Here is an 18,336-nt window from a genome sequence, read left to right on the forward strand (position 1 = left end):
GGCTCAGATGAGGAATAATTTCTTAACCCAGAGAGTCATGAGCTTGTGGAACGTGTTACCACAGAAAGCAGTCAAGGCAAACACATATAGGATTTCAAAAAGGAGTTGGATACAGCACTTCTGGCTAAAGAGATCAAAGAATTTAGGGGAAAGATGGGAACATAGTATTGAGGTAGATGATCAGCCATGATCATGATAAAAGGTGGAGCAGGATAAAAGAGCTAAATGACTTGCTCCTGCTCTTACATTTTATGTTTCTATGGACAAGGTCTGCTGCTGCCTCTTACCCTGTCTGCCTATCATCAGTTTATTAAACCTCTTGCAGTGGTCAACTGCCTGTTGAGACCTGGGAGCAGCAAATACCTTCATTGTACAACCATCATGAAATGTTGAAATTATTTATTTTCCTTACTGTGGTCGCTGATTTCTCCTATATATCTTCAGCTGCACCAAAACACCATCTTCCTCTTCCACGTTAGGATTTTCTAGAACTTACCTCTATTTTACACCCTTATTCTTCTAACCAAGTCCTGCAAGCAGTGATTTATCCACACAAAGAACTTGGCCCTATGTGGAAGTAACCTGACCTCAGGGAAAGCAATCAGGGTGGATGGTGCATCATCCATTATTGTTCCGAAAGTGTAGAAAATGAATGGAAAATATGTTCTAAAGTCCAGTTATAAAGTCAGCACATCACTCATCAAGTCAGATGCTTGATCTCTCAAATTCTAAATTTACACAACTGTACCAAATAGTTATTTAACTCTTATTAATGGAACTGGCTTCAGAAGCCAGTTATTTGCATTCATAGAACAGGCTTTAAAATCTAAATGATTTTGCATGGATAACTGGGGTGAGAAATACCACTGAAAATTGAAACTAAAACTGAAGTGACTTTCACAACATTTCAGAATGCTGGCATGAAACACAGATAAGCAGTAACACCTTTGGGAAATTGACTGGTGATTTTGAGCAGCTCGTTTAAATTGTAATTGATTGCCTTTGCATTCTTAATATTAAAAAAAGGTACCTAATGCATGAATGATTCATACATTTTACAAGAAAGATTTTGAGTATGTTTTATTCTTTGCCAGTTAGTTCATGCAGAACATATTTGGCCTTGAGATAAGAAAAAACCCTTGCTCAATTTCTTCCCACTTTGTAGGGTAGGCTGATAGTGAAGGTGTTACAATTGGTTTCAGCACTTTGGACCAAAGGGGTAAAAAAATCAATTAGTGCACCTAATGTTCAAAGCAGACATTGAACAATATGTTCAATAGGCAGCTGAAAATGGAGATTGGATGCAAACAATACTCAACCACTGAACAATGTCACAAAGCTGGTCCTCTTACAAGGTTGTCCTTGATTTTTTTTCCAGAGAGGTTCTTAACGACCCAAGTTCCCATCATTTTTGAAGATTGAATAGCTTATTACGGTCCTTTTGTTTATGCCTAACAGATAATGCTCCAGGCAGAAAGCTTTCAAGTCTTTAACACAGACTGGTATCAAGGGGGTGTGGCCAGCTCTCTAGCTGCACAGGTCAGTTCAGTTCAGGGGTTAGTTGAGTCAGGGTCACAGTTGAAACTGGAAGTCCTCCCCCTCATTCTGCCCTTGTGACTGCCTAACCTGAACGCGTTTTATGTCACTTTTACTCTCTGTGCTAAGGGGTTTATTTATTGGGACTTGCAGTATCTTGGAATAGCATCATTAAGTCAGGATAGAATGTGATATTCGGATAGGATAAGTTTTTAAAGAGTATTCTGTTTGTTAAAAACTCAACAGTCTGACCAGCTAATTCACTCTGGGAGTATCCACTATACTTACCTGAAACAAATAGCAAAGTTACGGTCTGGGCTACCTGCTGAAAAATGTTTTGAGGGGTCAGGCCTGATCCACAACAGTGATATTAAGATTTACCCAGCTAATCCCAAGATTTGAAAATTCAAAGTCATTAGAATGGGACAAGTTGAACAACAGCATTTACATTTTTATTCCTCGCAATTTTCATAATGAATTTATGGGTGTCAGTTGCCAACCAAGATTTCATTTTTTTTGTCCCTGGAATATGGACAGCACAGACAATACTAACATTTGTTGCCCATCCATAAGTGACCATAAAGTCACTGAGTCACTGTTTTTTGATCACTACAGCCTAAACCAGTTTTGTTAAGGAGGAGGTTCCAAGTTTTATTCCCATGAAACAACTTGGGTGATATGCATTTAAGATGGTGAGGCACTCAGAGCGAAACGTATGGTGGTGACATTGCCAATTGCTAAGCTTGTCCTTTTGGGGGGTAGAAGCAATAGTTTAGTACATCCTGTCAAAATAAAAACCTTTGGTGAGTTCCTGAGGGCATGTTGTTGATGGTACATATTGCTTCCTCTGTGCAGTGGAATGGAGAAAAGGAGTGTTTGAGGTACTGAATGAGGTACTGATCAAGCAGGCTGCACGCCATGGATGCTCAGACTCAAGTGTTGCTGACGATAATACTCTTCCCTTTCCTGGCTGAGTTTATGATATCTTGCTTAACTTGTGACTTGTAGATAATGGAAAGGCTTTGGGGAGTAAGGAGAGTTACTCAGCATAAAAGTAACCTGTTTGTGACCCACTCTTGTAGTCTGCATATTTGTATGGCTGATCAAGTTGTTTTTAGCCAGTTCTGATCTGCAGGATGCTGCCAATGGGGTGCCATTGTACATCAAGAAGAGATGATTAATTTTCTCATGTTGAAGATGATCATTGCTTGGCAATTGTGTGGCATAGATTTTTCATGTCATTTATCAGCCTAAACTTGAAGGTTGATCAGGTTTTCCTTCATATTAATATGGGCTGCATCAGTAGGAGGATACATGAATAGTACTGAATACATTGCAATCATTAGCTGGTGTCATGGAGGCAAGGGCTGCTCTAAGAAGCTCCTGCAGCATAGTCCTGGGGCCAAGATGTTTGGTCTCCACCTTTCTTTGGGCATGATTTTAGCCAGCGGATATTCCTCGCCAATTCAGACTTCCATTTGTACCTTGATGTCAAGAAACTTTTCACGTCACCACTGAAATTCAGCACTATTTTTGGACCAAGGCTACAATGAGGTCTGGAGCTGAGTGGTCATGGTGGAACTGAAATGGACCAGCAATGAACAACTACACAAATGCTACTTGAGAGCATGGTCAACAAAACCTTCCATCACTTCACTGATAGGGTGGTAGTTGGTTAGTTGCAAGTGCTGTAGCTACTGGCTAGAGGCGCAGCTAGTTCTGTAGCACAAATCTTCAGCATTATTGACAGGATGTGTTGATTTCAGTGTTGACTGTGCCCAATGCCTTCAGCCGTTTCTCGATATCACGTAGTGAATACTGATTTGTCTGAAGACCAGTATCTGTGATAATGGAGACCTCAGAAGGACGTAGAGATGGATCATTCATTGTACACTTCTGTTTTAAAACCATTGCAAATTATTCTGCCTTCACTAACATGTGGAGTTCCGCAATGTTCTCTGGTTACATGTTTAGCTACACTCTTCATTGGACTAGGAATTACCCCCCAGCTTAGTGATGGCGAAATGAGGGATAGGTTAAGTCATGAGGTCAAATTGTCATGCTCTGTTGCAGGTAATGATACACAGTGCTCACGGAATCACAGTTCTGAGCTATGTCTGTTCTGATTTCACATTTCGCATAGTGTTAGTGGCACACATCATGGTAGTGGATGCACAATGTGAAGACCTATCTGAATTAACATTTAAATTATCTGGATTAAACTTTGTGCTTTGCTACCCTTAGTTTTATTGATTCCCTAATACATATTTGCCAACTTAAATTGTGAACATTAGCTACCTGGCTACAAAGGACATGACAGTTCCGCCTAGCCCAAAAGAGGAGGCTTCTCTTCTTAATCATGGGAATTGCAGCCAAATCTAGTAATACAATGCCTCAGCTGCTTGTTTTAAAACTTAACTTCAAGCTGGCATGGTTCATGACTTCCAGGCAAATATAAAATCTCAGTATTTTATATATAGAGCACAGCACATAAGCAGTTTTATGCATGACAAGCTAGTAGTGGAGACAAAGATTGCAAACAATAGGTCTTCAATAGAAACAACAAAATGCTGCAGCTTTGTTATTTAAGGATATCAAACTAAGATGCTGTTCACAATATTTGTAGGGGAATGAGTGTGAGCTGTGTACTATGTTGATTTTTACTCTTATAACATTTGCTTTTGTATTGAAAGGTCATAGCTCTTATGTACTAAAAGGGAACATATCATTAATGTGCAAAACACATGGGGAAAATTATTATACTTGAGCTATTTGTCTAAGTACTTGAGATTTCCAAATTTTACTTACAGATGCACTTCTATACAACTTTAAAACAGCACAGTAATCTCGATTATTCTCGAAATGTGATTACAAACGATGTTTATTTTCAAATATAAAACACTAGCAAACAATCGATTTGCAGTGATTGTCAATGGCAATATGATCAGTAATTTCATACCATAAAGTGCATTTTATTCTAAATTGCCAGCTTTTTATATTGATAATCAGTCCACTAGCATACCACAAATTATTATACAATTCTACTGGAAGTTTTAAAATCTAATACAGCTTCATAAATGATGTGACTTTTATGTCTGTTTGCATTAAACTATGAACCCCAAATAACATGCTGATTAATCACCAAAGGATTGTTTTCAGCTGTACAGCTACATAATATTTTGATTTGAAATAAAATATCTGGAAAAAAGTAGTGAATACTGCCACACTGCTATCACTACAATTCAGTCAGGCTCTTGCTTGCTTATTGAAGTGATTAACTTCACATTTTATACATTAGTTAACTTATCTCCAGTGCATTGCTGCTTGAAACTTAAAAATGCACTATTTTTTGATTTCCTACCCTTTAGAATTACAGTCAGTGTATCAATGAAGCATGTGTTGTATTGCATTCATAAAGTTGATAGCTATACCTGGTCCAACATTTTCAGTATGCATTTACTAACATACAAGTATCCTTTACTGCACTTGGCACTAAAATGGAGTTCAAATGAAATCCATATGGCAATACAACCTTCAGTTTTGATCATTTTAACATTTTGTATTAAGTAGTCTATTGCCGCTACCTGACCTGTTCATCAAGTACAGGATTGTCCATGGCACAAAATTCTGAAAAGGATCCAGGTGTACCTATGAAACCAATCTGTAGGAGATGTTGTTGTAATTAGGGCAATCGGGTTTCCTCTATGAGATACCTAATTTCTCCACAGTGACACGAGTGTCTAAAGTCTCGAGTCTACGTCGGCACAAAACCACCAAGCACTGGAAATCCAAAATCCAGATCAACAAAAATTCAATGGAAAAGTGCACATTAGGCACAAGCAAGATGGAGGTACCTTGAATTTCAAGAGGTCCCTTGCATCAATTTGGATACACTTGGGTCTTCCTATGTGCTTATTCCAGAAGTAAACTGTTGGATTCAAATAAATGGCTATCTGCGCACAGGATCTTTGATTCAGTGCACAACACTAGACTTGGATCAACAAGAAAAATTGCCTTCCAAAATGGAAAACAAGATAAAACATGATAATTTACAAGTCATCCAGCATATTAAACCTCCATTTGTTTACACAAATTCGACCTGTTGGCGTACTAAATTAAATGTTGTGAGAATGTTTCAGGCAAACTACAATCTTATAGTAAATCTGGGAGATTTCATTTAATAACTGCATTCACAGTGACAAAACTCATAAGGCTGCCAAACAGGCTCAACATCAATTATTTAGTAAATGACATTATTTCCTAATATCTTTTTGATTATATAGATGCATCGATAGCCACATCATTTCATTTAAACAGGTACAACTACTATTCCTTCCAGTATCTAAATTTACCAGGTGGTCCAATGTTCTTATAACTTCAGTATCTAGCACATATATTAAGGAACTACTAGAAGGATGCTTCTTCATAACATGTTACAAGTACTTAATACCAAACTGCAATTTGACATGGAAGTCTATGATTATGGAACAGACTCCAGAACCTTAGTCAAATATTCTTAGGGAGAACAGTCAATTAATCATTTTGGTTAATGTCTATTAGTAGCACCAAGATATATTACAAATCAACTTCAAATTACACAATTATTCATGACTCATCATATAGTCATCACTACACAGGATCTTTCAGATGAAAATTAATTTTTTTATGTACAAATTGTATCAAATAGTTTAAAAAACAGCAGTTATAACAAACAAAAATTAGTCAGCTTGTCACCTCCAATATATGAAATATTGGCAATTTGAAAACAAAAAAAAAAGAGATCAATGACTTTGGTTTACAAAGGTCTTGTGTGGATCAAGAAGCTTGATTAGTTACTGTTTGTCCTTGTCTGGGGAACGGACATACAAGGACAGACTGATAACAGCCACTAACAACGTAACCAAGGCAGTTAATAGTTGCTGAAACCAGATGCAACGGTTGATCTGCTCCTCCAGTCGCCTATTGGACACCATTAATTTAGTCATCTGTAAAACAAAAATTTAGTATCAAAGTTAAAATACCACCAACTGACCAAAATGTACATTATTACAATTTGAATGCAAAACCACTAATAAGGTCACACATAATGCGTCAGCATACAAGCTATAAGTACACTCAATCAACAGAACTTTCAACAAATCTGCTGCTTCCTCAAACAAAAGTCTGAACACTTTAATGAAACAATTGCAATAGGCTACATAACACCACTACACCTGGAAGGTGTGGTAAATATTACACTAACTTATCAAGTCTAAATTTAGCTTCTGGTGCCTTGGCAAAACACTACACCAAACAACCTTATATTAGCAATCTTTGTCAGCAGTGTTAGGAAAGTATACATAGCCAGAATGAAGATAGGTATTTGAGAGGTTGAGACAAAAAAAACACATTACCAGAGTAGGAAGTAATTTACTCTACAACTGACCGTAGAGTGTGCTTGAAGGTTACACTAAAAATAAAAGCAAAACATATCCCTAATTGTTGAAAGGATGCAAAACCATTTATACTTACACAGTGCTGTCAAAGGTAAAGAAGGATCCCAAGGTGTGTCGGATAAAGGAAAACTGAGCCAGAAGGGGAATTTGAGGTATAACTGATGGTTTGGTCAAGGGTGCCCCTTGAACAACAGTTTATAAATGGTATAAGGGAGTCAAGTAAGCTCGGTTGACTGTGTGGTTGGTCTGCAATGCAGAGTGATGCCAATTGCGCAAGTTCATTTACTGCAGTGGCTGGGGTTACCATGAAGGGTCTGCTCAACCTTATTCCTCACCTAAAGCAATGTGATCCTAAGGTGAAACCACCATAAGTTAGTCTCAAATGAGATTGGGAGTACGGCACCTTTATCATTACTTTATACATTGGATAACTTGTGAATACTCCATTCTAGTTATGCCATGAAATCTGTATTTCCCTTTATATTTCTATTATATAAAGAATCTGGGGCTACATTGGCAAGGTTGTGTGGAGGGAATAAATTATACTGGTATGTTTCTTATACAAGATGGATAAATAACTAATGAAGATCATTTTTTGCATATCTTGACTTCTGAAAGCAATGGAGAAATTTATTCTCAACAGAATTGGAATTCCAGTGAAATGAGCAGACCACATTTGACATAGTTTGCCACTGTTAAGGGGCTTAAGACTACAAAATCAGATTCAATCTATTCTATAATACTTCAGGCACAGGGATAAAAATCATATTCAACACTGATATTTAAACTGGTTATAATAGATCATGATGGTTTCAAAGCATGTTCATTTGAAGTGCAAGTACCAAAAACTATTGAGTAATGAATTCATGTTCAGTTGATTGGAACTTTTAAAGGCAGTATCAGAAGAATAATTATAAACAAATACTTAAGTACTAGCACATTACTAATATGGCACTAGCTGGCACAGGCTGAGTTCCACCAATACCCTCCCTCAAAACACTCCGCCTTGCCCCTCTGGCAACTCAAACCTTATTTTTCTTCCTAGGGTACTTCAGTCTGTTGTCACCTTCCAAATATGTGCCCATTTTCCCCATGATTTCACAACATTGAAACAGTCTCCAAAATCACAGATTGTGGCAAATTATTTCTCCTCCTCCTCCTCCTCAACAAATCTCCAGTCTTTGGTACAGTTGACTATTCTATTCCCCTGTAATACCTCACTTAATCTAGCTGGGTGGAATAGCACTTGCCTGGTGCTGTGCCCAACTATGAATTCTTAACTAGAAAATCTCTTCCTGGTCTCACAGCATTATCTCCAAGTCTAAAGATTGATTCTGAGTTGCGAACTTCTCAACATGAAGTGAATGTATATCACGTTTCCTTTGTATGATGACCACATCCAGCTCTCTCTCTCTCTTGACCTTCCATGCCTCCGATTTGTCATATACAGACTTTCAACATGCACCCTTTGACTTGAGCTCTTGCGAAAATCTTTGCTACCCTTATCTCAACCCTCATCAACCCTGTGATCACTGATTTCCAGCGTTCCAATATTAACTTGATAAAAACATTTTCATTCTTATTATCAAATTGCTGCATCTACTCATCCAGGCCAATCTCTGACTGCCCCAGCCCCATCACCTTCCAAGTTGTTCCAATTCTGACCTTCTGCTTATTCCAGATTTCATCTCCTTAGCCACTGCTGAATACCCCTTTAGCTCCCCAGGGCCCTAGTTATGAAATTCCCTCACTAATCCTTGCAATTTCTCTCCTTACTTCATGAAGTCATCTTTTGCTCATCCACTTCCTTATGTGTCAAAGTTTAGTTGATAACACTCCTAGAAAATGCCTTGGCATTTTATGTTAAAGGAGCAATATTAATGCAACACGTTGTCAAAACAACTTTTAAATTCTGCATATACAACTATGAGAAAAGAACACAAGGCATATCATTATTGGACAAACAGTGAAATTGGTTGAAAGTTGATTAAATTTGCAAGGAAGATTTAGTGTGCAAAAGGTCTTATTTTCTTCGTTTAAACTTGATAATGGTTTTTCTTTTACTTTAGTGACAAGACATGAGCCCTGAAATTCCATCACCTGGGATATAAATAAAAGTATTCTGGGTGAGAACGGAATCAATTCATGCCATAACTTTTTATCCACCATGACAGACATACAAATGAGGGAATTACATAATTTTCATCACAGTTACATGTAACACATGGGATGGTACTGATTCTTTGAGGAGAAAGTGAGGTCTGCAGATGCTGGAGATCAGAGATGGAAATGTGTTGCAGGAAAAGCGCAGCAGGTCAGGCAGCATCTAGGGAACAGGAGAATCGACGTTTCTGCCATTAGCCCTTCTTCAGGAATCCTGAAGAAGGGCTAATGCCCAAAACGTCGATTCTCCTGTTCCCTAGATGCTGTCTGACCTGCTGCGCTTTTCCAGCAACACATTTCCATCCATGGTACTGATTCTGTCAGGCCAGCGCTCATGAGGTCCATGGGGAGATGATTAAAATGGGGATTTTTAGCAATGCATTCAAAACAAAAGGGAGACAATAGGGACTGCAGATGCTAGCAACACCAGTTGATAAAGCAGTCCTGAAGAAGGGTCCTGCCCGAAACATTGACTCTTGCTTCTCAGATGCTGCCTGACCTGCTGTGCCTTTTCCAGCGCCACACTTTAATCAACTCTCATTCAAAACAAAAGCACATCACACTGTTGTACATTACGGGAGGCATAACATTGCATCCAGAGGTGATGGTAGGTCCTGGGCAATTGATCCCTAGCTTCTCAGGCTTCACTACAGCTTACTGTAAGCAGAACATTTTGTTAACAGGTGTTTTAGAGTTTATTTCAACAGGTATTTCATTTTATAACATGGAAATTTAATCATTGAAAGTACTATATTCCAACTTAGGCTGTACAGGTATAATCTTCTTTCTGCTAAACAAGTCCCCACAGTTTTAACTCCAGTTTAAATATTGATTCCTATGGTAATTACATTCTGCTTCTAATATTGTGACTGCAGAACAATGAACAGACAAAATGTTTAAATTAGTCCAATATTCTATTTCTACTCTGCCTATCTATGTCAATTGTAACAATTAATCCCTACCCTTTGCACTGTAATGTTTAATCTGTTTGCAGATTATACTGCTTCCTTATTTATCACAATATTGCAAAAATAACTCTACAAAATGTTAATTTCTATCATGAAAAGAATTGTAATGTTGCAAAGTTACAACCAGGGAAAATGGATCCAAAAAAACACAATTATGTTGACTAAGTTTCTTTCCACACACATATGGTTGAAAGGCAAAAATGATGTTCCCGTGGCATAATTGACCAGTTGCTAATTAATGTCAACTGGTCAATTCACCTTAAATGCTTTATTTCCTCTAATAAATAGAATTTTACTTCTATTCTACAAGCAAAAATATACCATATTCTACCACAGTAGATCACGAAGCGATTGCAACCTAAACTGTATAGAAACATAAATGTATTCAACTGGTTATTGAACCGTATTGTAGACCGGTCCATGTATTGAATTAAACTGTACAGTGGTTCACACTGGATGAATGGTCCCATTTGCCTGCTGCAAGCTCTAAGATAGCTGCAGCCACTGTGGAGTTTTGCATATTTCCCTACCCTTCTCCTGCCTCCAGCTCTGTTCTCACAGGTCGTCTCCCCATCATCATTTCAGAGAAGTTTAATTTTCAAGTGTAATAATTTTCAAGTGCCAAAGTGGAATCAAAGTAGAAAAAAATTAAGAAGCTATGTACAGTATAAGAAATAAGAGGAAAATATAACTTTGGTATTGGAGGGGTGAGGATCTATCATTTCAAATCTTGCCTTGCATCAACACAGCTGGTAACAGCTTTCCCAGGCAGGGTCCCAGATGTTAAACTTCAGGTTTTCTACAATAGCAGCTCCTTAACAGCAGAACAACATTGTACCACAAATGTAAACATGACGGTTATTATCCAGGGATCAAAACTAGTAAGATGATACCCAGCAGCTGGCAAAATTTCTTTTAAGATGTGCATATGCACGGTTTTCTCTTCCATTTGCTGCCTTTTTCGTAGACCCAGCATGACATTTTCCTTGAAATTATCCACTGTAAACAAATAATTAAAACGATACAGAACACCAATGTCACCCAGATATCACAATTTAAAATGATATTTAAACCTCAAGGCATGTGCACCTATTTGATGGCCTGAAAAGAATTAATTGTGCAACATAAACTGCAGTAGCATTCTCTTGAAAATGAAAGTCAAGTTATGGTTCAATCATTATGGAGGTGGAAGGGTCTACATTCAAACTACAGATCTGCATTCTTTCTTCAGATGTTGATTTGTGTCCTGCTGCACACTTTCAACATTGTTATTAGCTCCCAATCACAGCATGTGCAATCTGCCCAAATATGTATTAAATCATGCGCCTTACAGGACAATAAAGATGAGTACGAATACAGTCTATTTCAATCTTCAGTTACAAGGCACAAGTGCATTTTTCTCCCCCTCAAAAAGGCCTGGATATTAAAGCCAGAATTTAATTCTGCTAATATAATATATTAGACTGATCTAAGCTTTCACCAGAGATTAAAGTTCATAAAGAATGATGTAAAATACAACAGTCCTTGGTCAGTGCCCTTGCGCAAACTAAACAGAATTTTGTCATAGATGGAAAGGGAAAAAGGGAAGAAGGGGTTGAGAATCTGAATGAGAGAAATGCTCTAAACAAATACTAGAAACATTCAGCACCTTGTGCACTTCAGTTCTTTTGGTTATTCTTTCACAGGAAATGGATATTCCTGGTCTAGTGTACATTCACTGCTCATCCTTAACTGCCCTTAAGATGGTGGTGCTGGGTTGCCTTAGAGAACTGCTACAATTCATGTAAAGCAGGGACACCCACAGTTGTTAAGAAGGGAGTTTCAGGATTTTGGCCTAATGAAGAATGATGATATGGTCCCAAGTCAGTGTGGTGTGCAACTTCAAGGGGAACTTGCAGGTGGTGTTTGCATGTATCTGGTGCCCTTGACCTTCTAAAATGGTAGAGGTCCAAGATTTAAAGGGTGCTGAGGAAGCATCTTGGCAAGTTACAGAGACAGAGAGCTGTAAGCATGGAAACAGACCCTTTGGGACAACACGTCCATACCAAGCAGACATCCTAAAATAATGAAGTCACAGTTGCCAGCAGTTGGCGCATATCCCTCCAACCCCTTCCTATTCATATACCCATCTAGATGCCTTTTAAATGTTACAATTGTACCAGGATCCAACACTGCCTCTGACAGCTCGTTCCATACAGGCACCACGCTCTGCGTGAAAAAGTTGCCTCTTTAGGTCCCTTTTAAATCTTTCCCCTCTCACTTTAAACCTATGCCCTCTAGTTTTGGACTCCCCACTCCAGGTAAAAGACTTTGGCTATTCATCCTATCCATGCCCCTCAGGATTTTATAAACCTCTACGGTCATGGATGTAGGTTTGCTCGCTAAGCTGAAACGTTCATTTCCAGACATTTCGTTACTTTACTAGGTAACATCTTCAGCAGACCTCATGTGAAGCAACACTGAAAATTCCTGTTTTCTATTTATATGTTTGGGTTTCTTTGGGTTGGTGATGTCATTTCCTGTGGTGATGTTATTTCCTGTGAAGTCACTTCCTGTTCTTTTTCTCAGGGGGTGGTATTGAATTAGATTTTTTGAATTAGATTACCTACAGTGTGGAAACAGGCCCTTCGGCCCAACAAGTCCACACCGACCCGCCGAAGCGTAACCCACCCAGACCCATTCTCCTACATTTACCCCTTACCTAACACTACGGGCAATTTAGCGTGGCCAATTCACCTAACCTGCACATTTTTGGATTGTGGGAGGAAACCGGAGCACCCGGAGGAAACCCACACAGTCACGGGGAGAATGTGCAAACTCCACACAGTCAGTCGCCTGAGGCGGGAATTGAACCCGGGTCTCTGGCGCTGTGAGGCTGCAGTGCCACTGTGCCACCGTGCCGCCCACTGGTAGATGGGGTCTAACTCGATGTGTTTATTGATTATTCCGGTTGGAATGCCATGTTTCTAGGAATTCTCGTGCGTGTCTTTGTTTGGTTTGTCCTAGGTTGGATGGTCACCCCACAGTTTCTGACACTCCAGGGTAAAGAGCCCCAGCCTATTCAGCCTTTCCCTACAGCTCAAATCCTCCAACCCTGGCAACATCCTTGTAAATCTTTTCTGAACTCTTCCAAGTTTCACAACATCCTTCTTCCTATAGCTGGGAGATCAGAACTGCAAGCAGTATTCCGAAAGTGCTAACATTCCATCACCCAAAGCGTAGTGGGAATCTGGAAAACTCTCAAAAAGCTGTGGACTCTAGTTCAACTGAAAATGTTAAAATTGAGATTGATAATTTGTTTCTCAAACAAAAATATAATAATGCATCATAATAAAAGATTTCCAGTACAGAGGAAAGCTCTTTGGCCCATCATGGCAATCAAAAACAAACTATTCTAATCCATTTTACAGCACTTAGCCCTAGCCTTGTATGCCTTGGCATTGCAAGTGCCCATCTAAATACTACTTAATGTTGCAAGAGTTTCTTATTCCACTACACTTACAGGTTCCCACCACCCTCTGCATGAAAAATATTTCCTCACATCTCCTCTAAATCTTCTGCCCTTCACCTTAAATTACAGAACCGAGACAAGCCAATGCAGTTAAGATATCAATTAGATCATGACTAAATTGCAAGTGAACAAACATGAGGAGGAATGGCACACTGCTGTTTCTATGTATGACAAAATATGAACAAGAGCATGCATGTAAAGTCAAATGACAAGATCATAAATTGGTAAAGACGGAATCTTTGCAGTTGCATTAGCAGAAGTCTGTCATCAACAAAAAGCAAACACAGCCTGTGGTAGAAAATGTGTAAGTTTTAGATCAGTTTCATATATACAGAATTAAGCATTAAACTAACACTATTTTACATAAAGGATTAGTTCAAAACGATTGCTTACCTACCTTTGAATGTAAATCCTCTTGGCTGGAACTAACTGCAAATCCCTTAAAGGAATTCTCTTTGGCAACAGCCTTATGACTTTCTACAACACGGCACCTTAATCTGCAAAGTGCAAAGAACAGTCTGTAAATGAATAGCATTAATATTTAAAGTGTCAATTGAGATTCGGGATACTTTGCGAAAAGGTATACTCTTAAAAACTGATAGTGAACAGAATGTTGCAAAGTAGAAAAATCTATATTAAAAAAAAGGTGCAGTCACAACAGTGTTTCTTTCATATTAACCAAAAGATAATGTATACAATGCATGCACAGAAAAGCCAGAATTACAAAATACAGCAGTGTCAACCATTTGCATTATGACAAGCTAACAATATTTCCATCACCTCAATTTTTAAAAAAATTATTTACAGGATGACAAAAGTTGAATGTGCTGTATGATTTGGTAGGAATTGCACACATTAATTGATGGCATCTTAACTGAAATCAAAAAGCACCAACTACAGTTGAAAATCTACTCTCAGAGAGGTGGTCAAGTGCATTATGTATTAAAATGTGGCTAAAGCAAATTAGCAAAGCAACAGTTACCCAATAAATAACGTGGCACAGAGATTTAAATGGTATATTGTCTGGATTAAAATATAGCTAATTTCCATTCCATAGTAGCTTTCAGTCTACTTTAAAATATTAATGATTTCCACATTTAGGAATCATTTCATGGTTCAACTCATTTATACCAGGAATAGAAATTTCTGTTTAGAACTGGCTGATGTTTGGATATTTGATTACCTAGATGTCCGGTCTACTGCTATTGTGACTTTAACTGTCCCTTTCAATCTCAAGACACCCGTATATGAAAATGTCACCAACAACAGGGCTCTTTGATCTAATGCAATAGTTTCCAGTTGACATTACTTTTTAAAAAAAATAAAAGTGAAGAAAATGAAGTACAGCTGGAAGAGGAGTTGATCAGGACTCTTAAAGCCGAAACTTTATTGCTGGAACAGCACAGCAGGTCAGGCAGCATCTAGGGAACAGAAGATTCAACGTTTCGGGCACATGCCCTTCTTCGGGCATGTGCCCGAAACGTCGAATCTTCTGTTCCCTAGATGCTGCCTGACCTGCTGTGCTGTTCCAGCAATAAAGTTTCGGCTTTGATCTCCAGCGTCTGCAGACCTCACTTTCTCCTCCAGGACTCTTAAATACAATCCTAAATCTTTAAACAACACGAGCTGAATTTAGGGGACTGGATTATCTTTAAGTTGCAGGTTTAAATTGCATGGTTTTAATTCTCCTTAAATATTATAAACACACAGGCTGTTATAGAGCCATACAACATGGTAAGTTTCCTAAACTAAACTAGTCCTACTCGACTGTGTCTGGCCCATATCCCTCTAAACCTTTTCTGTTTATGAACCTATCCAAATGTCTTTCAACTGCTGTAACTGCACCTGCATCTACCACTTCCTCTGGCAGGTCATGCCACATACAAACTATCCTGAGTGAGAAAAAGTTGCCCCTCAAGTCCCTCTTAAATCTGTCTCCTCTCACTTTAAAAATATGCCCTCTGGCTTTGAACTACCCCACCCTAGGGAAAATACTGTTGCTATTCACCTTATCTACACTACTCATGATTTTATAAACCTTCATAAGATCCCTCAACCCCCCCTATGCTCCAGTGGAAAAAGTCCTAGCCTATCCAGTCCATTTCTATAACTCAAACCCTCCAGTCCTGGCCAAATCCTGGTAAATGTTTTCTGAGCTCTCTCCAATTTAATAATATCCTTCCTGGAGCAGGGTGACCAGAACTTTATACAGTACTTCAAAAGTGGCCTCACCAATGTCCTGTACAAGCTCAATATGTCATTTCAACTCCTACATTCAATAGTCTGAGCAATGAAGGCAAGCATGCTAAATGCCTACTAAACAAACCTGTCTACTTGAGATGCAATTTTCAAAGAACTATGTACCTGAACCCAGAGGTCTCTGTTTGAAAGCACGACTCAGGGCCTTTCCATTAACTGTTTAAGTCCTGCTCCTATTTGTTTTATCAAAATGCAATACCGTGCGTTTATCCCAACTAACCTCTATTTGCCACTCCTCAGCCCATTGGCCCAACTGATCAAGATTCCTTTGTAATCTTAGATAACTTTCTACTGTCAACCATTAAATGAACAAGTGAAACAGTGTATATCTCGTGGGAAAAATTACATAAATAGATAATATGATTGCCTATTAATATACTCGGCCAACAGGGTGAATTAGTGGAGGGGTCTTCTGTCATCGCGTGCTGTAATTTGAAAGACCCAATAGAAACTGTGTGGATTGTCTTTATATAATTTTTATGGAGTTTCTGACACTGGAGCAGAAGATGGGAATGCCCACTGAAATCTTGGGTAAAAGCCTTTTTCCATTGTTAGTTAATAGCATTAATGAATTCAAATGATTTTGGCTACTACAGGGTGTTTACACCCAGAAAACTAGAAGGTTGGGTTTATTGTGAATGACAACACCAAGTGGTGCAGCAACAGCCCACCTGCACAAACACAGCTCAGCAGTGGAACAGCAGCTGCCTGGAACAATATAATGCTGTCTATATAATCAATCACAGTGCAGGGCAAAGTCAAACCCCAGTGCCAGCTCTCTGAAGTCAATAGACATTTCGCCTCCTGCAGCAATGAGATTTAAAATATTCAATACATATTTCAGAACTGTGAAAGAAGTTCTTACTAGGTTGGTTTGAGAAAGAAATACCTTGTTGGGTTAGACCTTAACTGTTTGCCCTGTCCCAGTACCACAAATACTGACTGGGAAGGAGCTGGGCTCACACCATGGGCTGCTTGTGCACAAGTAATCTGTCTGATTAATGGGTTTCTGCTGTCTGTGTTGTAAAGTATATGTTTCACTGCCTACAAGATGCTCTCTTTTTAACGGAAGGAAAATTCACAGTTTAACAGACTGTACACTCGCAATGCATCCTGGTAAAGGTGGCAGCATCAGGATAATGTGCGCACATCAGTGGTCGTTTTGTGTGTCATACAGGAATTTTGAGTAATCTTTCTATAATCTGGATAATAACGCCACATGAATTAGCTTTCCAAATGAACAACATGATGTGTAAAGTTCCAGATAGTTCATTAATTCCCTGATCTTAAGTCATCTGAATGACATACTCTGATCTCCAATTCACAAGAGAGATCTGGTGCAACTAGTATTAATAATTTTCCAACTATAAAGTGCCAACATATTTTAGGATATATTAAAAACTTCAAGAAGTTACTGAATGTGGTAACATATGACCTTTTGCACAGCAATCTGGACCTCAAAACCATGTGAATTGCATAACAGGCATCACAGACCACTGGGTGATTGAGTGCACACGTTCCCTCAAACAAATCCGAGCAACTGCTCATGCGCCACACAGCCTGAACCAGGAAATGCTAAATTAGAATGGTGACTTTAATGTTAAATGAATTACATACAGGAAAACAGCAGAGGGGAAGAAACTAAATGAAATGAGAGAATGTAAACAACTTTCATTTCCATTTCTGAAAGCTATTTCTAAAGAAATGACATTCAACAGTTGTAAGTGTTATCTTTCAGTGCTGGAGGAGCTACAAGTAAAAATTAAGACTAATCACACCATTAGGAATGATACTTAAAATTTTTGCAACAACTTTGATGCAAATCGATGATCTAAACAGAAACATCATGCCATTCAAGATATTTGGATGAGACAGCCAGATGATAAGATGTCACAACTTGTGTATTTATGGAACAGCAACCTGGAGAAATATTTTGGCATTTGAATTCAATTGTGCACGTGTTTTATGCAGCAAGTGATTAGTATTGAAGAAAAATGAACAGATTCAACAGTAGTTTTCAGGCCTGAACAAAGAAAAAACGCTGATGAAGGAGAACAACATTGCAAGGATATAGGGAAATGAAAGCAAGTGGAAATGACTGGATTGTACCTGTGTCTGCAACTGAATGAAACAAATGGTTTTATTCCTTTCTGCACTATGCCATAAAGCCAATGAAAATCTGGGCTCACATAAAATTGCTACCTGACTTGCACATCAATAGCAGGGAGTGGGCTTGCCATTCCATTATTCATATAATAAATGCAGCTCCATGGTTATCTTAAATTGAGATTCCAAATTTCAACACTGCTTTTATTCCAATAGATTCAGTTTACTCTCACTGCTGTGACATCCCAACAGTATTGAATGTCAGTATAATTTAAATACAGATTGCTGTTTTTAATTGCACTTTCTACCATGAAGTAGGCTCACATCGAAGCATATTCTTCACATAATAAACCATTTA

At 38.5% G+C, this 18,336-nt stretch overlaps 1 protein-coding gene across 4 annotated transcripts in view; it reads right to left on the bottom strand.

The window, feature by feature from the left end:
* Positions 1-4,387: 4,387 nt before the first annotated feature.
* The window catches only part of mospd2 (motile sperm domain containing 2), an 85,331-nt gene continuing 71,382 nt past the window's right edge, over positions 4,388-18,336 (bottom strand). For 3 of the 4 annotated variants that reach the window (XM_043700567.1, XM_043700566.1, XM_043700564.1), the window contains exons 14-15: positions 14,011-14,110; positions 4,388-6,521 (exon numbers count right to left, since the gene is read on the bottom strand). In XM_043700567.1, the coding sequence (XP_043556502.1) occupies positions 6,369-6,521; positions 14,011-14,110 (253 nt within the window). In that variant the 3' untranslated portion in view covers positions 4,388-6,368. Of the gene's footprint in view, positions 6,522-14,006; positions 14,111-18,336 lie in introns of all 4 variants that reach the window. The other variant, XM_043700565.1, reaches the window with a different exon arrangement.

This window comes from Chiloscyllium plagiosum, chromosome 12 (genome assembly GCF_004010195.1).
Source record: "Chiloscyllium plagiosum isolate BGI_BamShark_2017 chromosome 12, ASM401019v2, whole genome shotgun sequence".
In the NCBI taxonomy this organism is placed as follows: Eukaryota; Metazoa; Chordata; class Chondrichthyes; order Orectolobiformes; family Hemiscylliidae; genus Chiloscyllium; species Chiloscyllium plagiosum.